This window comes from Petromyzon marinus, unplaced genomic scaffold (assembly GCF_048934315.1).
Source record: "Petromyzon marinus isolate PM22_M1 ecotype Great Lakes invasive population unplaced genomic scaffold, UKy_Petmar_22M1.pri1.0 PM_G_Scaffold_86, whole genome shotgun sequence".
NCBI lineage: Eukaryota > Metazoa > Chordata > Hyperoartia > Petromyzontiformes > Petromyzontidae > Petromyzon > Petromyzon marinus.
This window is the reverse complement of record NW_027423042.1, coordinates 541,813-566,498: the sequence shown is the minus strand read 5'-3', so window position 1 is coordinate 566,498 and position 24,686 is coordinate 541,813. Positions and strand designations below refer to the sequence as shown.

Genomic DNA, 24,686 nt, shown 5'->3' with positions numbered 1-24,686 from the left:
TTGCAAAGTCTCTCGACGGATATTTCCCTACAAGAGCATGGGTGAGACAGCCGTTCACGTTTGCTGTTGAAACAGCAGATGTCAATGATGAATTCCTCGACGAAATCATTGAAATTCAGCAGAGCCAGGTTCAACAGCAACTCTTCAGAACAACAACGCTCTCAACGTTTTGGTGTCGACAAATGAACAAGTATCCAGTTATTGCTAAGAAAGCCCTGGATTTTTTTATACCATTTGTTACAACATATCTTTGTGAGCAATCCTTTTCGAGGATGCTGGACATAAAAACGAAGAAAAGGAACAGACTTTGCTGTGAAAATGACATGAGAGTGGCACTTGCCAAGGTGAAGCCACGCATATCTGAACTGATCTCTCAAAGGCAACAGCAGAAGTCACTTTGATTTCCAGGTATGTAATTTGTTGTGAGTTTATGCATTGTGTTGGTTTTATTCTTTGAACAAGGTAATGTTCATGCATGGCTCATTTTGTGTACCAGTAAAAAACATATCTATGTCTTGAATTTGAAAAAAATCACATTTTATTTTTCACTAAAGAGGGGTTCGGTGAATGCGCATATGAAACTGGTGGGGTTCGGTACCTCCAACAAGGTTAAGAACCACTGCTATAGATACATTGACACAAGCTATCGCTTCCTGTTCTGAAGTCCGAGGTGAGAAATTCTCATTGCGGGTGTGGTTGTTATGGTGGTGGTTGTTGTTGTTTACCAAGGTAGAGCCTCTCTCTCTCGTAGGGATGTCAGTTGAGTAGCAGCGAGCATGGGAATCGATGTCCAGGTTGGAACTTTACAACGCGGGGCCTAGCCACGCGGGGCCTTGCCTCCTGCCCTCGCCTGATTGCGTTTACTTTAATTATCTCGCTTAAGTTTAATTTGTCTTCACCCGGCTCGCCACTTTGTAACTTTGTTTTATTGTAAATGTTCACGCAGTTTTTATTTTTTTCACCAGGCCAAGCCCGCTTGAGCTGCTATACCGCTCTTGTTATCAGAAGCGACCTGCCCACAACAACACAAGGTGAGGCTTTGTCAACGTGTGTGAATGTTTTGACTTAAAACTTTGGTGACTGCAGGAATGAATATTCTTGGTTCTTTCGGTAAAAATAATTGCAAATAAAGTAAAACAACTCACGTTGTTTTGATCGCAACACAAGTGGTCTTTATTTAATGTAATTGTATTATCTGTTATTGTTATTTTCTATCTACGTACCTTTACCGAAATCAACAAGAATACGTGTGTCAATGTCTATCGGTCAAAGACGCTATACGGAGAGACGCGCAAACTCCAAATATACAGCAGGCCTCAGGGTCGGGATCGAACCCACGACTACCTGTATACCGGGTGAGGTAGTTAACATCTCACCACGGAGAGAGACACGCAAACTCCAGTTAGCCTCGGCTATGTTCGTTGATCCTCGATTAATTACTTGGTAGAGTGAGGAAGCATTCATGGCAAGCAGATGAAGGTGGCCAGGCATGATTCTAGACACGCCACTGCCAGTGTGTGACAGTGTCAAGTTTGTGTTTGAAGTAAAGTCTATTAACTCTATTGAACACGGAAGTTATATCAAAACAATAGTTTATTTTTGTTTTCCTCTGGAACTCTTTGTAAGAATGGAAACAGGATGTGAACACAGCACACACATTCAGCTGAAGTCGGAACTGTTCATCCCCAGCATTCAATGACATCTGAGCCTGGATTCACACCTCTAAGTTGTGATTGAACATTAATTTATGCATAACACAAATGGTATTGTTTTCAACACCCTTTGCTATGTCAGCTGTATTTAGCTTTCATAAATATTCCTTTTGTAGCCAGACAGCTGAAATTGTGTGCTCGAAGTTTTGGGTGAACATTCATTTTGAAGATACGAGGGCTTCCAGGCATATTTATAACAATTTGCCCTCTCATTGTGTGCCATAACAGCCCTGTGATGAATTTGGGAAACGTTTTTACTACATCCTGAATATATGAATAAGTATAGACGTGTAAGTCACATGTGACTATATATGCATTCCTCTGTGCCTCAATACTGACGTGTAGATGGTGTGGATATTATTTTTTTCTGTCTGCAGCTGACGCTTCCTCTGACGCTTCCTCCGCAGAATTGGTCATTGGTCTCATGGAGCAAATGCACTCAGCGCAGCTCGGTAGGACAAGGCTCCAATGCGACCGGTGTGCATATAGCACGGATCGTACTGGAGATTTCACACGGCACGAGAGAACTCACACAGGAGAGAAACCCTTCAAGTGCAGTATGTGTGAGAAGGCGTTTGCACGTTCATCTGCTCTTGTAGAACACCAGAGAACACACACGGGAGATAAACCCTTCAAGTGCAGTGTGTGTGGGGAGGCGTTTGCACATTCATCTACTCTTGTAGCACACCAGAGAACACACACGGGAGTGAAACCCTTCAAGTGCACTGTGTGTGGGAAGGCATTTTCACAGTCCCCACATCTTCAAGTACATCAGAGAACACACACAGGAGAGAAACCCTTTAAGTGCACTGTGTCTGGGAAGGCATTTGCATGGCCATCAGTTCTTCAGACCCTCCAGAGAACACACACGGGAGATAAACCCTTCAAGTGCAGTGTGTGTGGGAAGGCATTTGCACGTTCATCTGCTCTTGTAACACACCAGAGAACATACACGGGAGTGAAACCCTTCAGGTGCACGATGTGTGCGAAGGCGTTTGCACATTCATCAAATCTGCAAAGACACCAGAGAACACACACGGGAGAGAAACCCTTCAAGTGCACTGTGTGTGGGAAGGCATTTTCACAGTCAGCTGTTCTTAAAAAACACCAGAGAACACACACAGGAGAGAAACCATTCAAGTGCACTGTGTGTGGGAAGACATTTTCACAGTCATCTGTTCTTAAAAAACACCAGAGAACACACACAGGAGAGAAACCCTTCAGGTGCATTTTGTGCGGGATGATGTTTGCACAGTCATCAAATCTTGAAGTACACGAGAGAACACACACGGGAGAGAAACCCTTCAAGTGCACTCTGTGCGGGAAGGTGTTTTCACAGTCACCACATCTTAAAGTACACCAGAGAACACACACGGGAGAGAAACCCTTCAAGTGCAGTGTGTGTGGGAAGGCGTTTGCAAAGTCATCTCATCTTGTAACACACCAGAGAATACACACAGGAGAGAAACCCTTCAGGTGCACTCTGCAGGAAGGCGTTTGCACATTCATAAAATCTTCAAGTACACCAGAGAACACAGAAGCATCAGAAGATCTGCAAGGAGTGGAGTCTGAAATCAGCTTGTGAAAGTCAAAGTGCCGCAATGAGCCCATCCCTCATGAAACACGAACCGGAAGAAAATCCCAACTTGGACACTTTTAAAGGTATCGAGGTGAAATATGAAGAGGTGATTGTGAAATATGAAGAGGTAATGGTGAAGAGGGAAGAGGTGATGGTGAAATGTGAAGATGAAGATTCAACTCCAAAATCGGACCTTCACATTGATGGAGGCAACGTAAAGCAGGAGGAGAATTCTGACTGAGGCAGAGCGAGGCAACTCCCAGCAATTCATGGAAGTGGAGGTGTGGGTGGACTTGCTCCTAGACAATACAAAGTCAAATGGAGACCCGATAGGTGTGTAAGCTTGAGACGGTCACTACAATAGATGCACCTTTGTCACAGGCCTTTAATGAAAAGAATGTGAAGTTGAACACTCAATTCCTAGGTTCAACCTGCAGAGTAAGAGCGAGCGGCCAGTCTTTGTGGACCCGTGGATTGGGGAGATCTCTGACCAGGAGTGAGAGCCAAGAAGCCCCCAAGCATTCACTATGTTATAATAATTACATTTACTCGGTGCTTGCTTAATCGCCTCGGCAACTCGGAGTTTTGTATCTCGTCTGAAACACTCGAAGAGCATCCCCAAGTAGCAGCTGCCCCTGTGTGGCACAGGGTGGTGGCCCTGCACGGGCCTGCATTTATTTTTTCCACCTGAGGACGACCGCTTGTGTTACGATCGAAACATCGTGATCTATTATTATTTTTTCTACCTACGTGACTTAATGAAAGAACCAAAGAGAATGTGAACAAGAGGCTGTCAGTAGGGGGCGATGATTGATGTTTCATCTCAGTTTTGTAATGTGTCGCTAATGTTTAGAATTCGCCAGCATGCAATGGCCTACTCGTTTTGAATGACACAATAGTATGTTTTACATCCACTGTTAAGCAGACGGTGCATATTTTTTTTAAATAGCTTTTTAATCAGATGTTATCTGATGCAGTAGATTTCACTGCAGTAATTAAATTTTGTTAAAATTCCAGTCAATAATTTAGAATGAACATCTTCTTTGGTTCTTTCGGTAAAGTCACGTAGAATGAGAATAAATTAATAAATTAATAAAATAACAATAAAATTCTCACGACGTTTCGGCCACAACACAAGTGGCCTACAGGTGAAAGGAACAGACCTGTCGGGACGACAGAGCTTCAATGAACGCTGTTGAGATTCATAGCGTCTTTTAAGCTGGTTTAGAGAGGTGAGGCACCTTGACAAAGGGGTTTACATATAAAACAGGAGAATTTAGCATTGAAATAGCTGAGTGATTAGCTTGTGACTGGTCATAGAAATAGACTGGTCATAGAAATAGCTTTATTGTGTTATTTTATTAATTTATTATTTTTTTCTCATATTCTCATTCTACGTGACTTAAGATGAATCCTTGCAGTCACGAAAGCTTTAAATCGAAATTTAGAATGAACACTTGTCTGATTTTGTGTGTACATGCATCACTTTATTTTTTATAAGGGTCAAACATTGAATAAGTGATGTTAGGACAAAGTGCATGTGTTTTTGGAAGTAACCTGTACAGAGAACTCAGGTGAGACCCGTTGTTCTTGTGATACAGGTCAAAGGGTACTTTTGTGTTTCAGGAAGCATCTGGAGCAACTCATTGTCTTTGACATAGGAAGCACACTCGGATCATTCATCAGTTACAAGGAATACCACCTTAAAGTTACACGTAGAGGAGATACATTCTCTACAACACGAATTATAATTTTGTCTTACGTGTTGACGCAGATTTTGTCGAACTTGGACTAGAAATGCTCCTTGCTGATTAACGTCTGGATGTTCACAACCATGGCTTGAAGCAAGCCCCACTGCTGTTGAGACATTGTCCACCAAAACCGGTCCACAGGTGGCTTGCACACAGTGTACACACACACACAGTGTACACACACAGTGTACACACACATAGTGTACACACACACAGTGTATATACACAGTGTACACACACACACAGTGTACACACACACACAGTGTACACACACATAGTGTACACACACACACAGTGTACACACACACACAGTGTACACACACACACAGTGTACACACACAGTGTCCACCAAAACCGGTCCACAGTTGGCTTGCACTGAAGCAATGCTGCAGTAATTATGGACTCGCACGAAGGCCGTGGGATTTATATTTCGTGTTCAACATTCCTTTGTTTAGTGGGAGAGACCGATTAAATTAAAGACGTCTTGTCTGCTGATCTTGTTCATATCTGCGTACATCGATATCCCACATTGCTTGCACGTACACACCACATGCAATTAAATCAATAAAAATAAGAACGACTTCCAGGCATTGCGAAGATCGAGGAATCTCTTTCAATGGAGCGAGTTCAGTGTGTTCGATTCAACATCTCTCTGTCTCTGTCCGTCTGTGTCATCTGTTTGCCTCTGTGTTTCTCTCTGCCTGTGTCTCTCTGTCATCTCTGTGTTCCTCTTGTCTGTGTCTGTCCGCCTGTCTTGTCTGTGTGTGTCTCTCTATCAGCGTCTATCCAACCGTATTCAACGACTGTCAGTAGCAACACGCGCCCGGTCAACTTCCACGGCCCACGACTCAAACTTGTTTATCTGTAACTTTTGCACCGTACGTAGCCAACCGTGTTAATCCATGGGTCTCTGTGTGTGTGTACATAACTTCTTTCGCACCATACCTAGCCAACCGTGATAATCTATGGGTCTCTGTGTGAGTCTCTGTGTGTGTATCTGGAACTTATTTCGCACGGTACGTAACCGAACCTGCCCAGGAGGAGCGGCTGGTATCTGTGGAGCTGTGGGCTGGGTAAATCTGTGAGCAGGAGAGAGAGACAAGATCCCAAGCATTCACTACGTTATAAACAACATTTGCACTCAAGTCGCTTGCCTTATTGCCTCAGCAACTCGGTGTTTCGTATCGAACCTCATCTCAAACAATGGAAGGGCGCCCCCTAGTGGCAGCTGCCCCTGTGTGGCACAAGGTGGCCCTGCACCGGCCTGCACGTGACATGAGTCTGTCGGTAGGGGGCGATCATTGACGCGTCATCTCCCTTGTGGAGTTTCTGGATAGTGTTCAGAATCAGAATCAGAAAGGGTTTTATTCGCCATGTAAGTTCACACCGACACGGAATTTACTTTGGCAGGATGGTGCATACATTCAACATATAGGAATCTAAAATCTTAAATAAGTTTTAAACAAGTCTTACTATAATAAGGGTTAAAAGTCTAACACTAAGGGGCTGAAGTATATAAAATTAAATAAATATCGAATATAAAATAGCTTTAAGATATAATTTAAAAATACAAATAGGGAAACATAGTTAATATCAGCAACGTGTCGTTATGTAGATCAAATGTTAAAAACAGTGTTAGCCCTTGGCCTTGTTTAACAGGCCAGCAGCAGATGGGAAGAAACTGTTTTTATGGCGTGAGGTTTTGGTCCTGATGGACCGAAGCCTTCTGCCGGAGGGGAGTAGCTGAAACAGAGAGTGTCCAGGGTGGGAGAAATCGGCCATAATCTTCCTCGCTCGCCTCATAGACCTTGTCGTGTGCAGGTCCTCGAGGGTCGGTAGATTGCAGGCAATTACCTTCTCAGCAGTGTGGATGATACGCTGCAGTCTGCTCTTGTCCTTGGCAGTGGCAGCAGCGTACCAGACGGTTATGGAGGAGGTGAGGATGGATTCAATGATCGCTGTATAGAATTGCACCATCATTGTCTTTGGCAGGTTGAATTTCTTCAGCTGCCGTAGAAAGTACATCCTCTGTTGAGCTTTCTTGGTGAGGGAGCTGATGTTCAATTCCCACTTGAGGTCCCGGGAGAGAATAGTGCCCAGGAAGCGGAAGGACTCTACAATTTTTACTGGGGAGTCTAACAGGGTGATGGGGGTGAGTGGTGCTGTATTCTTCCTGAAGTCCACAACCATCTCAACTGTCTTTAGAGCATTTAGCTCTAAGTTGTTCTGGCTACACCAGGTCACCAGATTGTCAGCTTCCCACCTATAGTCAGACTCATCCCCACCAGAGATCAGCCCAATGAGGGTGGTGTCATCCGCAAACTTCAATAGTTTGACGGACAGATGATTGGAGGTGCAGCTGTTGGTATACAGGGAGAAGAGAGAGTGTTACTGGAATTGCCACAATTTTGACACCAACATGCAATGTGCGTTGTGAGTGACACAGTGGTTTGACATCCGCTGTTAAGCAGACTGCACAGAGGATGTACTTTCTACGGCAGCTGAAGAAATTCAACCTGCCAAAGACAATGATGGTGCAATTCTATAAAGCGATCATTGAATCCATCCTCACATCCTCCATAACCGTCTGGTACACTGCTGCCACTGCCAAGGGCAAGAGCAGACTGCAGCGTATCATCCACACTGCTGAGAAGGTAATTGCCTGCAATCTACCAACCCTCGAGGACCTGCACACGACAAGGACCATGAGGCGAGCGAGGAAGATTGAGGCCGATTCCTCCCACCCTGGACACTCTCTGTTTCAGCTACTCCCCTCCGGCAGAAGGCTTCGGTCCATCAGGACCAAAACCTCACGCCATAAAAACAGCTTCTTCCCATCTGCTGCTGGCCTGTTAAACAAGGCCAAGGGCTAACACTGTTTTTAACATTTTATCTACATGATGAAACCTTGCCGATATTAACTATGTTAACCTATTTGTATTTTTTATTTTTAAATTACTTAAAGCTATTTTATATTCGATATTTATTCAATTTTATATACTTCAGCCCCTTGGTGTTAGTTAGACTTTTAACCCTTATTATAGTAAGACTTGTTTAAAACTTATTTAAGATTTTAGATTCCTATATGTTGAATGTATGCACCATCCTGCCAAAGTAAATTCCGTGTTGGTGTGAACTTTCATGGCGAATAAAACCCTTTCTGATTCATAGACTACAATGTTATCTCAATAGGAATCGATTCTAAACGCTCTCCTTTTCTAACACAATCGATTCTCATGGTAGGTATCCCAATGGGATTCGATTCTATGCGCTTTAAATCACTAGCTAGATCGATTCCTATGTTATTAGAACAAATCGCCATCAATTCCCATGTTATCGAAAATGTATTCGATTCCATTTTACACTCACGACCAACGTCAATTCCAATGCAGTCCCAATAGGGATCGATGCCATCGGCTACATTTTTGACCACTATCGATTCGCATTTGTTATCCCCATAGGAATCGATCCAATTTTTTTTATTTAACCTTTAATCGATTTACTCAGCACGTGACTTGGGTGAGGCGGGCGCTTGGCTGCGTGTGGGGTTAATGGCGATGTCGAAACTCTACAAACTTGGCCTACTCTTCCCCTTCATCCTGCCTCTCCTCCTCCTCCACCACCTCGTCACGTGCAGCAGCCACGGTGAGCAGAGCCCGAGGTGGTCGATAAATCGGGTGCCAGGTTGTGATTGTGTGGAGAGTGGTGGTGCAGTGGTTAGCGCACTGTGTAAGTGTGAGTGGGGAGTGGTGGTGCAGGGGTTAGCGCACTGTGTGTGAGTGTGTGGGGAGTGGTGGTGCAGTGGTTAGCGCATTGTGTGTGGGGAGTGGTGGTGCAGTGGTTAACGCACTGTGTGTGTGTGGGGAGTGGTGGTGCAGTGGTTAACGCACTGTGTGTATGTGAGTGGGGAGTGGTGGTGCAGTGGTTAGCGCACTGTGTGTGTGTGAGTGGGGAGTGGTGGTGCAGTGGTTAGCGCACTGTGTGGGTGTGAGTGGGGAGTGGTGGTGCAGTGGTTAACGCACTGTGTGTGTGGAGTGGTGGTGCAGTGGTTAGCACACTGTGTGTGTAAGTGTGTGGGGAGTGGTGGTGCAGTGGTTAACGCACTGTGTGTGAGTGAGGAGTGGTGGTGCAGTGGTTAGCGCACTCTTGAGTGTTTTTTCCCCATCTGCCCAGCTCCGCTGTTCCCACTGAATGTTCGTTTGGAGTCTCGAGACCTCCTGGCGACCCTTTGCTGGGACCCCGTTGAAGCGGCTCCCAGTGGGGATGGAGGGGATAGACCCCCACTTGTTGATCCTTTAACCATCAACTCGACCACCACGACCACGACCAACTCAACGTTCCTGAATGTTACATACAGAGTTCAGAGCAAACTGTGAGATGCTCACTCACTCAGCCACTCACTCACCAACCCACTCACCCACTCACTAACCCACTCACTTACCCACTCACTCACCAACCCACTCACCCACTCACCAACCCACTCACCCACTCACTCACTCACCAACTCACTCACTCAGCCACTCACTCACCAACCCACTCACTCACCCACTCACTCACCAACCCACTCACCCACTCACTCACCAACCAACTTACCCACTCACCCACTCACTCACCAACCCACTCACCCACCCACTCACTCACCAACCCACTCACCAACCCACTCACTCACCAAACCACTCACTCACCCACTCAATCACCCACTCACCCATTCACCCACTCACTCACCAACCCATTCACCCACTCACCAACCCACTCACCCACTCACTCACCAACCCACTCACCCACCAACCCACTCACACACACACCCATTCACCCACTCACTCACCAACCCACTCACCCACCAACCCACTCACTCACACACACACACGTCTCTCTCACCCACTGGCTCCTCACCACCCTCACCACTCCTCCCTGTGTCTCTGTCTGCGCAGCTTCAGACGAGCCCGCTGGCAGACCGTCTGCGCTGCAACAACGGAGACACGGTGCGACGTCTCCTCGGTGCTGGACGATCCCGGTGACCGCTACCTTCTCCGTGTGAGATTCTCCTTCTCATCCTCGCCGTCACGATCCTCACCCTGGGTCGCGGTTGTGGTCCTGCCCTTGATGGAAAGTGAGTGGCACGAGATTGTACATATGCCTGTGTCTCTGTGTGTGTCTCTCTCTCTGTGTCTCTGTGTGTGTGTCTCTCTCTGTGTCTGTGTGTGTGTGTCTCTCTGTGTCTCTCTCTCTCTCTGTGTCTCTGTGTGTGTGTGTCTCTCTGTGTCTCTCTCTCTGTGTCTCTCTTTGTCCGTGTCTGTCTGGTGCTCACTAACAGCACTTGCCCCAACGGTATTTTTCAGGCTACACGGAGGATCTTTGTCATCTTTGTCTGTGTGTGTCGCTGTGTATGTCTGTGACTCTTTCTGCCTGTGTGTGTGTCTTCGGCTCACAAGGGGAGATCACACAAACTCCACTCACTCTGTAGGACAGGGGGAGATCACACAAACTCCACTCACTCACTCTGTAGGACAGGGGGAGATCACACAAACTCCACTCACTCTGTAGGACAGGGGGAGATCACACAAACTCCACTCACTCACTCTGTAGGACAGGGGGAGATCACACAAACTCCACTCACTCACTCTGTAGCACAGGGGGAGATCACACAAACTCCACTCACTCACTCTGTAGGACAGGGGGAGATCACACAAACTCCACTCACTCTGTAGGACAGGGGGAGATCACACAAACTCCACTCACTCACTCTGTAGCACAGGGGGAGATCACACAAACTCCACTCACTCACTCTGTAGGACAGGGGGAGATCATACAAACTCCACTCACTCATTCACTCACTGTAGGACAGGGAGAGATCACACAAACTCCACTCACTCTGTAGGAGAGGGGGAGATCACACAAACTCCACTCACTCTGTAGGACAGGGGGAGATCACACAAACTCCACTCACTCTGTAGGACAGGGGGAGATCACACAAACTCCACTCATTCACTCTGTAGGACAGGGAGAGATCACACAAACTCCACTCACTCACTCTGTAGGACAGGGGGAGATCACACAAACTCCACTCACTCTGTAGGACAGGGGGAGATCACACAAACTCCACTCACTCTGTAGGACAGGGGGAGATCACACAAACTCCACTCACTCACTCTGTAGGACAGGGGGAGATCACACGAACTCCACTCACTCACTCTATAGAACAGGGGGAGATCACACAAACTCCACTCACTCTGTAGGACAGGGGGAGATCACACAAACTCCACTCACTCTGTAGAACAGGGGGAGATCATACAAACTCCACTCACTCTGTAGGACAGGGGAAGATCACACAAACTCCACTCACTCACTCTGTTGGACAGGGGGAGATCACACAAACTCCACTCACACACTCTGTAGGACAGGGGGAGATCACACAAACTCCACTCACTCACTCTGTAGGACAGGGGGAGATCACACAAACTCCACTCACTCACTCTGTAGGACAGGGGGAGATCACACAAACTCCACTCACTCTGTAGGACAGGGGGAGATCACACAAACTCCACTCACTCTGTAGAACAGGGGGAGATCACACAAACTCCACACACTCACTCTGTAGGACAGGGGGAGATCACACAAACTCCACTCGCTCTGTAGGACAGGGGGAGATCACACAAACTCCACTCACACACTCTGTAGGACAGGGGGAGATCACACAAACTCCACTCACACACTCTGTAGAACAGGGGGAGATCGCACAAACTCCACTCACTCTGTAGGACAGGGGGAGATCACACAAACTCCACACACTCTGTAGGACAGGGGGAGATCACACAAACTCCACTCACACTGTAGAACAGGGGGAGATCACACAAACTCCACACACTCTGTAGGACAGGGGGAGATCACACAAACTCCACTCACACACTGTAGAACAGGGAGAGATCACACAAACTCCACTCACTCACTCTGTAGGACAGGGGGAGATCACATAAACTCCACTCACTCTGTAGGACAGGGGGAGATCACACAAACTCCACTCACTCTATAAAACAGGGGGAGATCACACGAAGTCCATTCACTCACTCTGTAGGACAGGGGGTGATCATACAAACTCCACTCACTCACTCTGTAGGACAGGGGGAGATCACACAAACTCCACTCACTCTGTAGGACAGGGGGAGATCACACAAAGTCCACTCACTCACTCTGTAAGAAAGGGAGAGATCACACAAACTCCACTCACACACTCTGTAGAACAGGGGGAGATCACACAAACTCCACTCACTCACTCTGTAGGACAGGGGGAGATCACACAAACTCCACTCACTCACTCTGTAGAACAGGGGGAGATCACACAAACTCCACTCACTCTGTAGAACAGGGGGAGATCACACAAACTCCACTCACTCTGTAGGACAGGGGGAGATCACACAAACTCCACTCACTCACTCTGTAGCACAGGGGGAGATCACACAAACTCCACTCACTCACTCTGTAGGACAGGGGGAGATCACACAAACTCCACTCACTCACTCTGTAGGGCAGGGAGAGATCACACAAACTCCATTCGCTCACTCTGTAGAACAGGGGGAGATCACACAAACTCCACTCACACTGTAGAACAGGGGGAGATCACACAAACTCCACTCACTCTGTAGGACAGCGAGAGATCACACAAACTCCACTCACTCTGTAGGACAGGGGGAGATCACACAAACTCCACTCACTCTGTAGAACGGGGAGATCATACAAACTCCACTCACACTCACTCTGTAGAACAGGGGGAGATCACACAAACGCCACTCACTCACTCTGTAGGACAGGGGGAGATCACACAAACTCCACACACTCTGTAGGACAGGGGGAGATCACACAAACTCCACTCACACACTCTGTAGAACAGGGGGAGATCGCACAAACTCCACACACTCTGTAGGACAGGGGGAGATCACACAAACTCCACTCACACGCTCTGTAGGACAGGGGGAGATCACACAAACTCCACTCACTCACTCACTCTGTAGGACAGGGAGAGATCACACAAACATCCCTCGCCATGACCCCCCCTCTCCCGTGTCTCAGCTGTGCTCAGCGCTCCGTCGTTCACCCTGAGGCTCGACAAACTGACGCGGGGGGAGGAGGAGGAGGAGGGCGATGGTGGTGAGGATGAGGATGAGGAGTGCGGTGTTGTGGGTGACGATGAAGACAACGACGATGATGGCTACAGCGACAACGACGACGGCGATGACGATGACCGTGACGGCGGTGACGATGACCGCCGTGATGATGGTGGTCCTGGGGTGGCTGGGGAGTTGGAGGCGGTGGTCGACGGAGAGCCGGAGGTGCGGAAGCTGTCGTTGTTGGTCTCCGTCGGGCGGGGGTGGAGGGCGCTGGTGTCGCACGACGTGAAGTTCCACCATCAGGTTGACATTTCGACAAGAGGCGGCGTTCAACTCACGGTGAGAGATTGCGGGAGTTGTGACGGGGGTCGGGAGGTTGTGGCGGGAGATGTGCGTGGTTGAGTGGGTGGCGATGCTGCTACTGATGATGATGATACTACCAATGACACTACTACTGATGATGCTACTACTACTGATGATGATGCTGTTGCTGCTACTACTACTGCTGCTACTACTGATGATGATGATGCTTACTGCCAGGAGCGCTTCATCGGATGCCGGTACCAACACCGAATGATGCTTCTGCCGGGACGCGAGGATGAGTACTGCGTCCGCGTGAGAATGGTAGCCGACTTGCCACGGTGGAAGGCAGGGGAGTGGTCTCCACTGTCGTGTGTCTCCGTCCCTCCACCACACAGCACCGTGGGTGAGTGGGTGGCTGGGTGAATGAGTGAGAGGTATTTTTGTGCGTGTGAAGTGGGTCTCTGTGTGAGTAGTCTTGTGGATCTCTATGAGTGGTCTATGGGTCTCTGTGTGAGTAGTCTTGTGGGTCTCTGAGTGGTCTATGGGACTCTGCGTGAGTAGTCTATGAGTTTCTATGAGTAGTCTATGGATTTCGATTTAAAGCTTTCGTGACTGCAAGGATTCATCTTTGGTTCTTTCGGTAAAGTCACCACGTAGAATGAGAATAAAATAAATTGATAAAATAAAATAACACAATAATATTCTCACGACGTTTCGGCCACAACACAAGCGGCCTTCATCAGGTGAAGGGACGAGACTGTCTGGAGGACAGCGCTGGAGCGAACACGAGGACAGCGCTGGAGCGAACACAGCCACGCTCAGACCAGCGCTGTCCTCCAGACAGTCTCGTCCCTTCACCTGATGATGGCCGCTTGTGTTGTGGCCGATACGTCGTAAGAATATTATTGTGTTATTTTATCAATTTATTATTTTATTCTCATTCTACGTGACTTTATCGAAATTACCAAAGAGGATAGTCTATGGGTCTCTATGAGTACTCTATGGATCTCTGCGTGAGAAGTCTTGTCGGTCTCTAAGTCGTCTATGGGACTCTGCGTGAGTAGTCTATGGGTCTCTATGAGTAGTCTATGGGTCTCTGTGAGTAGTCTATGGGTGTCTGTGTGAGTAGTTTATGGGTCTCTATGAGTAGTCTATGGGTCTCTATGAGTAGTCTATGGGTCTCTATGAGTAGTCTATGGGTCTCTGTGTTGTCTTCCCACCCAGTCCCTCGTGTGGGTGTCGACACGGACGGCCAGGTCACGGCGGTGGTCGGCCAGAAGGTGGCGCTGCTGCGCTGCGTTCTGTGGGGTGCGGCCGTGGTGGTGGTGCAGGCCAACTGGCTGAAGGCCTCCCGTGGCAACGTCTGGGCGGGGGCCAATTTGGCCGCACTCAGCCCGCTGCACGGCACGGCGTACTCCAACTCGTCCCTCGCGGGCCGACTGCGGTTCCGCGTTGGGGGGCCTCCCGGCGACGTCTCGCTGGAGCTGCTGGACGTGCGGGCTGGCGACGGGGGCCTCTTCCTCTGCCACGTGGCCACCTTCCCCCACGACAACTTCGAGGGGAGGGTCAACCTCTCTGTCATCGGTGAGGATTGACACTGCCCCACGCAGAGACCCATAGACTCATCATGCAGAGACCCATAGACTACTCATGCAGACACCCATAGACTACTCACACAGAGACCCATAGACTACTCACACAGAAACCCATAGACTACTCACACAGACACCCATAGACTACTCACACAGACACCCATAGACTACTCACACAGAGATCCATAGACTACTCACACAGACACCCATAGACTACTCACACAGAGACCCATAGACTACTCACACAGACACCCATAGACTACTCACACAGACACCCATAGACTACTCACACAGAGACCCATAGACTCACACAGACACCCATAGACTACTCACACAGACACCCATAGACTACTCACACCGAGACCCATAGACTATTCACACAGACACCCATAGACTACTCACACAGAGACCCATAGACTACTCACACAGACACCCATAGACTACTCACACAGACACCCATAGACTACTCACACAGAGACCCATAGACTCACACAGACACCCATAGACTACTCACACAGACACCCATAGACTACTCACACAGAGACCCATAGACTACTCACACAGACACCCATAGACTACTCACACAGAGACCCATAGACTACTCACACAGAAACCCATAGACTCACACAGAGACCCATAGACTACTCACACAGACACCCATAGACTACTCACTCAGAGACCCATAGACTCACACAGAGACCCATAGACTACTCACACAGAGACCCATAGAATACTCACACAGAGACCCATAGACTCATCACACAGAGACCCATAGACTACTCACACAGAGACCCATGGACTACTCACACAGACACCCATAGAATATTTACACAGAGACCCATAGACTACTCACACAGACACCCATAGACTACTCACACAGACACCCATAGACTACTCACAAAGAGACCCATAGGCTACTTACACAGAGACCCATAGACTACTCACACAGACACTCATAGACTACTCACACAGAGACCCATAGATTACTCACACAGAGACCCATAGACTACTCACACAGACACCCATAGACTACTCACACAGACACCCATAGACTACTCACACAGAGACCCATAGACTACTTACACAGAGACCCATAGACTACTCACACAGACACCCATAGACTACTCACACAGACACCCATAGACTACTCACACAGAGACCCATAGACTACTCACACAGAGACCCATAGACTCATCACACAGACACCCATAGACTACTCACACAGAGACCCATAGACTCATCACACAGACACCCATAGACTACTCACACAGAGAGCCATAGACTCACACAGAGACCCATAGACTCATCACACCGAGACCCATAGACTACTCACATAGAGACCCATAGACTACTCACACAGAGACCCATAGACTCACCACACAGACACCCATAGACTACTCACACAGAGACCCATAGACTACTCACACAGAGACCCATAGACTCATCACACAGACACCCATAGACTGACACAGAGACCCATAGACTACTCACACAGAGACCCATAGACTCACACAGACACCCATAGACTCACACAGAGACCCATAGACTACTCACACAGAGACCCATAGACTCACATGGAGACCCAAAGCTCATTATCTTCTGCAGATGTAGATGCCACTGGTTCTTCACGCTCTGCAGATGTAGATGCCACTGGTTCTTCACGTTCTGCAGATGTAGATGCCACTGGTTCTTCACGCTCTGCAGATGTAGATGCCACTGGTTCTTCACGTTCTACAGATGTAGATGCCGCTGGTTCTTCACGCTCTGCAGATGTAGATGCCGCTGATTCTTCACGTTCTGCAGATGTAGATGCCACTGGTTCTTCACGCTCTGCAGATGTAGATGCCACTGGTTCTTCACGTTCTGCAGATGTAGATGCCACTGGTTCTTCACGTTCTGCAGATGTAGATCCCACTGGTTCTTCACGCTCTGCAGATGTAGATGCCACTGGTTCTTCACGTTCTGCAGATGTAGATGCCACTGGTTCTTCACGTTCTGCAGATGGAGATGCCACTGGTTATTGACGTTCTCTTCACGTTCTGCAGATGTAGATGCCACTGGTTCTTCACGCTCTGCAGATGTAGATGTCACTGGTTCTTCACGCTCTGCAGATGTAGATGCCACTGGTTCTTCACGTTCAGCAGATGTAGATGCCACTGGTTCTTTACGTGCTACAGATGTAGATGCCACTGGTTCTTCACGTTCTGCAGATGTAGATGCCACTGGTTCTTCACGTTCTGCAGATGTAGATCCCACTGGTTCTTCACGCTCTGCAGATGTAGATGCCACTGGTTCTTCACGTTCTGCAGATGTAGATGCCACTGGTTCTTCACGTTCTGCAGATGGAGATGCCACTGGTTATTGACGTTCTCTTCACGTTCTGCAGATGTAGATGCCACTGGTTCTTCACGCTCTGCAGATGTAGATGCCACTGGTTCTTCACGCTCTGCAGATGTAGATGCCACTGGTTCTTCACGTTCAGCAGATGTAGATGCCACTGGTTCTTTACGTGCTACAGATGTACATGTCACTGTTTTTTCGTATTCTGTTGATATTAATGTCACTGGTTCTTCTCGTTTTGCAGATGTAGATGCCACTGGTTCTTCACCTTTTGGAGATGTAGATGCCACTGGTTCTTCACCTTCTGGAGATGTAGATGCCACTGGTTCTTCACGTTCTACAGATGTAGATGCCACTGGTTCTTCACGCTCTGCAGATGTAGATGCCACTGGTTCTTCACGTTCTACAGATGTAAATGCCACTGGTTCTTCACGTTCTACAGATGTAGATGCCACCACCGCCGTCTGTTGCACGCCGGTTGAACTCACGACTTTCGGTCCGAACAGGCAACTGGACACACGAACAGGTTTGTTCGCATCTCTGAATGTTGCATGTGTGTGTGTCCGTGTACGTGTGTGTGTGTGTGTGTGCGTGTCCGTGTACATGTGGGTGTGTGTGTGTGGGTGTGTGTGTGTCCGTGCACGTGTGTGTGTGTTGGTTTGTGTGTGTGTGTGTGTGTTGGTGCGTGTGTGCGTGTCCGTGTGTGTGTCCGTGTGTGTGTGCATGCATGTCTGTTCGTGTGCGTGTCTGTGTGTGCGTGTGTGTGCGTGTGCGTGTCTGTCCGTGTGCGTGTGCATGCATGTGTGTGTGCGTGTGTGTGCGTGTGTGTCCGTGTGCGTGTGTGTGCGTGTGTGTGTGTTCGTGTGTGTGTGTTGGTGCGTGTGTGTACGTGTGTGTGTGTTGGTGCGTGTGTGCGTGTCCGTGTGTGTGTGTGTGTGCATGCATGTCTGTTCGTGTGTGTGTGCGTGTCTGTCCGTGTGCGTGTGCATGCATGTGTGTGTGTGTGCGTGTGTCTGTGTGTGTGTGTGCGTGTGTGTTCGTGTGTGTGTGTCCGTGTGTGTGTTCGTGTGCGTGTGTGTGTGTGTGTCCATGTGCATGTGTGTGTATTGCGTGTGCGTGTGTGTGTGTCCCTGTTCTGGCCACCCATCCCCTCGTTTGTCACAATCACGGCCTTCACAGCTGCTGATACTCGCTAACAGCACCCGCCCCGACAGTCCGCCGGGGCCTTCACAGGGGAACTTTGTCTCCGTCCGTCCCTCCGTCTCGCTCCCTCGACCCGCAACGCCCGGGTGCGAGCGCCGCGAGCCTCAAAGCGCACCTAGCCTGGCGCGTGTGGTCATCGCGGCGGTTGTCGTCGTGCTATGGCGGCACGCTGACGCCACGCGGGGGACCGTTTGGCCATGCAGAGAATTCTGCGGCGGCAGCGGCGGCGGGCCGGGCCAGCTGGGCCGCTCCGGCCGCGATCCTCGCCGTGTCCCTCGCCCTGGTGGCCACGCTGCTGCTGCTGCTGCTGCTCTACCGCCACCGCCGTCAGCGTCAGCGTCGTCACGAGCCCTGGGGCCCCTCGTGAGTCGCTCGCTTCTCTCGGACGTCGGGCGGACGTCGGCGGTGCCCGCGGGGTCGTCTGTGTGACGACCTGCCGCTGTGCCCCCCCCACCACTACCCCACCACCCCCCCACTACCCACATGCGTGCAGGGAGGATCCCCCCACGCTCCCCAAGGCACCGCGGAGAAACGCGGAGGGCGACCGTGGCTCCGTGAGTGGCACACCGCCAGGACACAGAGGCCCAGTCCATCCGTGTCTCTCTCCGTATTCTGTGTAGTGTAGTGTATAGTAGTGTAGTGTATAGTAGTGTAGTGTATAGTGTAGTATATAGTAGTGTAGTGTATATACAGAGACACAGACTCGACCTAAAGCTTTCGTGACTGCAGGAATTCATTTTCTTTGGGTCTTTCGGTAAAGTTGTGCCCACTTTGTTTATGACCCTTGGGCTACACCCAACTTTAAAACTTTAAAACAGCCTGCTGCTTCAGCGGCTTTCATCCCCCTCTTTTCTCCTCCTGATGACGATTGCCAAAATAATACCCACAGACTCACCACACAGATACCCATAGACTCACCACACAGAGACCCACAGACTCACCACACAGAGATCCATAGACTCACCACACAGAGACCCACAGACTCACACAGAGACCCACAGACTCACCACACAGAGACCCACAGACTCGCCACACAGAGACCCACAGACTCACCACACAGAGACCCACAGACTCACCACACAAAGACCCACAGACTCACCACACACAGAGACCCACAGACTCACCACACAGAGACCCATAGACTCACCACACAGACACCCACAGACTCACCACACAGAGACCCACAGATTCACCACACACTGTGCGTGTTGTGGGGATGCTCCGTGTGTAGTTGCTAACGCTAGAGAGTGGCAACAAGGCGGATGAGGGGCTGCACGAGTTGCAACCGCAGCCTCAGCACCAAGACAGCGGAGCTGGAAGCTACGACTACGCGGTGAGGAGGGGTGGGTGGTGAGTGAGCGGTGAGCGAGCGGTGAGCGAGCGAGCGGTGAGCGGTGAGCGAGCGGTGAGCGAGTGTCCGCCCACATCACCGATGCTCCTGCTTAGGCTGAGTGAGCGATCCGCTTCTGGCCACCCCAGGGGGGGGGGGGGGTGGGTGGGGTCGGTCACCGTCTCTCTAATTTATTCCGACCCCCGCAGGTTTTCACAGACGAAGATGACGACGAGGCGAGGGAGGAAGATTTTTGAGAAGCGGCTCGGGGTGGGGGGGGGGAGGAGCGAGAGTGCGCCACCTTGCCGTGCTCCACCTTGGAGTGCTCCACCTTGCCGTGCTCCGCCTTGCCGTGCTCCGCCTTGCCGTGCTCCACCTTGGAGTGCTCCACCTTGCCACGCTCCGCCTTGCCGCGCTCCACCTTGACGTGGTTGCCGGCGGAAACGCCCGGGCTTGTCGCTTCGCGAGCGGGTGAACCCCCCCCCCGAAAGAACCAAGACGATTTGTTGTTGTTGTTTGATCCCAACTGAGCGATGTTTTTCAGCATTGGGGGATATTTGCCTCGTGCCGGTTACAATCGGTGCCCCGAGTTTGGCTTTTCACTTTTTTTTTTGGGTGGGGTGGGGGTGGGAATTTTGTTTTACGAAACAGCTCTCCGTTAACCGGACGCAGTGTTTTTGTTATTTTATTTTAGTCTTCGCGACGGTCTCTCACCTCCCAGCGCTTTCCCCCGGCGTTGTGCTGCTGGACGGGAGGCGACTGGGCGTCGTGCCAGGGAGCCAGGGATAGGGGGGTGCGGTGGGGTGGGGGGAGAATTTAAATTCGCCCTCGCGTGGCCGGGGGTCAACGAGCGGCGACATCGGCACGGTCCGTCACGACGTCCGGCACCGAGGGAGTTCCGCGTGTTTATATTATATTGTTTTGTCGGGGCGACAGGCGGCGTCACGATGGCGCGTACAACGCCGTGGGCCTTCGTGCGGCACGTCAGCGTCTCGGTTTTTTTATTTCTCCCCGAGCTCGGCCAGTTTCATCGGCCGCTCCCGCGATGCCGCGGCACTTTCGTAGTTTGACGCTGTTGGTTTTCGGCGAGCCGATATCGTCCGGGTTAGATCGCTGTCGCCTGACGAAGCTGGTTGTTGTGATTGCTGGCGAAATGTCACGGTATCCAGAGTGCAAATGTTGTTGCTTGGCTCGCTAACCCACCAGTGTGATGTGCTAGTGTACTACACTACACTATACACTACACTATACACTACTCTATACACTACACTATACATTACACTATACACTACACTATACGCTACACTATACACTACACTATACACTACTATACACTACACTATACACTACACTATACACTACACTATATACTACACTATACACTACACTATACACTACTATACACTACACTATACACTACACTATACACTACACTATACTATACACTACACTATACTATACACTATGCACTACACTATACGCTACACTATACACTACACTATACACTACACTATACACTACTATACACTACACTATACACCACACTATACACTACACTATACTATACACTACACTATACACTACACTATACACTACACCGTACACTACACCGTACACTACACTGTATACTACACTATATACTACACTATACATTACACTATATACTACACTATACACTACACTATACACTACACTATATACTACACTATACACTAAACTATACACTACACTATACACTACACTATACACTACACTATATACTACACTATACACTACACTATACACTACACTATACACTACACCATACACTACACTATATACTACACTATACGTTACACTATACACTACACTATACACTACACTATACACTGCACTATATACTACGCTATACACTACACTATACACTACACTATACACTACACTATACATTACACTATACACTACACTATACACTACACTATACACTACGCTATACGCTACACTACACACTACCCTATATATACTACACTATACACTATACTATACACTACACTATACACTACACTATACACTACACTATACTATAAACTACACTATACACTACACTATACTATACACTTCACTATACACTATACTATACACTACACTATACACTACACACTACACTCCACTACACACTATATATACTACACTATATACACTACACTACACACTATATATACTACACTATTTTGTTGCTTGGCTCGCTAACCCACCAGTGTGCTGTACTAGTGTACTACACTATACACTACACTATACACTACACTATACACTACACTATACACTACACTATATACTACACTATACACTACACTATACACTACACTATACACTACTATACACTACACTTTACACTACACTACTATACACTACACTATACACTACACTATACACTACACTACTATACACTACACTATACACTATACTATACACTATACAATACACTATACACTACATTATACACTACACACTACACTATACACTAGACTACACACTATATATACTACGCTCTGTTGTTGCTTGGCTCGCTAACCCACCAGTGTGCTGTACTAGTGTACTACCCTACACTATACACTACACCATACACTACACTACACACTACCCTATATATACTACACTATACACTATACTATACACTACACTATACACTACACTATACACTACACTATACACTACACTATACTATAAACTACACTATACACTACACCATACTATACACTTCACTATACACTATACTATACACTACACTATACACTACACACTACACTCCACTACACACTATATATACTACACTATATACACTACACTACACACTATATATACTACACTATTTTGTTGCTTGGCTCGCTAACCCACCAGTGTGCTGTACTAGTGTACTACACTATACACTACACTATACACTACACTATACACTACACTATACACTACACTATATACTACACTATACACTACACTATACACTACACTATACACTACTATACACTACACTTTACACTACACTACTATACACTACACTATACACTACACTACTATACACTACACTATACTATACACTATACACTATACTATACACTATACACTACATTATACACTACACACTACACTATACACTAGACTACACACTATATATACTACGCTCTGTTGTTGCTTGGCTCGCTAACCCACCAGTGTGCTGTACTAGTGTACTACACTACACTATACACTACACCATACACTACACTATACACTACCCTATATATACTACACTATACTATACACTACACTATGCACTACACTCTACACTATACACTACACTACTCTATACACTACACACTATATATACTACACTACACTATATACTACACTATACACTACACTATACTACTATACACTACACTATACACTACACTATATACTACATTATACACTATGACACACTACATTAGTAGGATCCGTCAATAATTGTTCACATTGTTTTGTGATGTTCTTCTGCCCGTTCACCCAGAGCCTTACCGTTTATTCATATTCTCTGGTTCTTTCAGTAAAGTCACGTAGATAGAACAAATAAAGTGAATAAAAAATACCACGATGTTTAGATCGCAACACAGAGAGCCATCGACTCACACGGAGAGCCACAGAATCACAGAGACATAGACTCACACGGAGAGCCATAGACTCACACAGAGAGCCACAGAATCACAGAGCCATAGACTCACGCAGAGAGCTACAGACTCACACAGAGCTACAGACTCACACAGAGAGCCACAGAATCACAGAGCCATAGACTCACACAGAGAGCCACAGAATCACAGAGCCATAGACTCACGCAGAGAGCTACAGACTCACACAGAGCTACAGACTCACACAGAGAGCCACAGAATCACAGAGCCATAGACTCACACAGAACTACAGACTCACACAGAGAGCCACAGAATCACAGAGACATAGACTCACACAGAGAGCCATAGACTCACACGGAGAGCCACAGACTCACACAGAGCCACACAATGACAAAGCCATGGACTCACACAGAGTCACACAATGACAGAGCCATAGACTCACACAGAGAGATACAGACTCACACAGAGAGCCACAATCACAGAGACAAACTCACACGGAGAGCCACATAATGACAGAGCCACACAACGACAGAGTCATAGACTCACACGGAGAGCCATCGACTCACACAGAGCCACAGAATCACAGAGCCATAGACTCACACAGAGAGCTACAGACTCTCACAGAGCCATAGACTCACACGGAGAGCCATAGACTCACACGGAGAGCCATTGACTCACACAGACAGCCACAGATTCACAGAGCCATAGACTCACACAGAGACCCATAGAGACCCATAGACTCACACAGAGACCCATAGACTCGCACGCAGCCAAAACAAACTACAAAACAATTCACGGCCAAACACATCCGAAGAGAGGCGCCCGACAGACACCCGAATTTGATTCCCGCTCACGGATGCGCCCTACCCAACACCATCAAAGACGTAACCGGTCTAACTGGGGGGGGGGGGGGGGGGAGACAAAGGCGGCCGGGCGTGGTTGCTGGCCCACACCCCCGTCTCGTGTGACGTCTTTAAATGCAAAAGTGCTGAAGCTGGCGCGTGTCTTGACAATGGCGCCCTCTAGTGGCTGCTCACGCGTGGCGATGGCGCTTTGTTGATAAATTAGAGACAACGATCCCCCGTGCCCCCCCCCCCACCGGAGGGGAGGCGGTGGGCGGGTCTCGTGATGGGGGGAGGGGCAGTCACGTGCCTATG

At 48.5% G+C, this 24,686-nt stretch overlaps 1 protein-coding gene across 4 annotated transcripts; it reads left to right on the top strand.

Moving 5' to 3' along the window:
• The first annotated feature begins 8,552 nt into the window (after positions 1-8,552).
• Positions 8,553-23,492, top strand: LOC142921714 (uncharacterized). Of its 4 annotated transcripts, none has more exons than XM_076063026.1 (11): positions 8,553-8,687; positions 9,216-9,414; positions 9,974-10,152; positions 13,107-13,483; positions 13,685-13,850; positions 14,672-15,031; positions 17,822-17,905; positions 18,594-18,945; positions 19,076-19,136; positions 19,814-19,915; positions 20,122-23,492. In XM_076063026.1, exons 1-11 carry the CDS (start codon positions 8,594-8,596, stop codon positions 20,167-20,169), a joined length of 2,022 nt encoding a protein of 673 aa, XP_075919141.1. In that variant the 5' UTR covers positions 8,553-8,593; the 3' UTR covers positions 20,170-23,492. The 4 variants fall into 4 exon arrangements, with proteins under 4 accessions (XP_075919141.1, XP_075919140.1, XP_075919139.1 ...); XM_076063025.1 differs by having other exon boundaries at positions 17,624-17,905; positions 18,786-18,945; XM_076063024.1 differs by having other exon boundaries at positions 17,624-17,905.
• Positions 23,493-24,686: the final 1,194 nt, after the last annotated feature.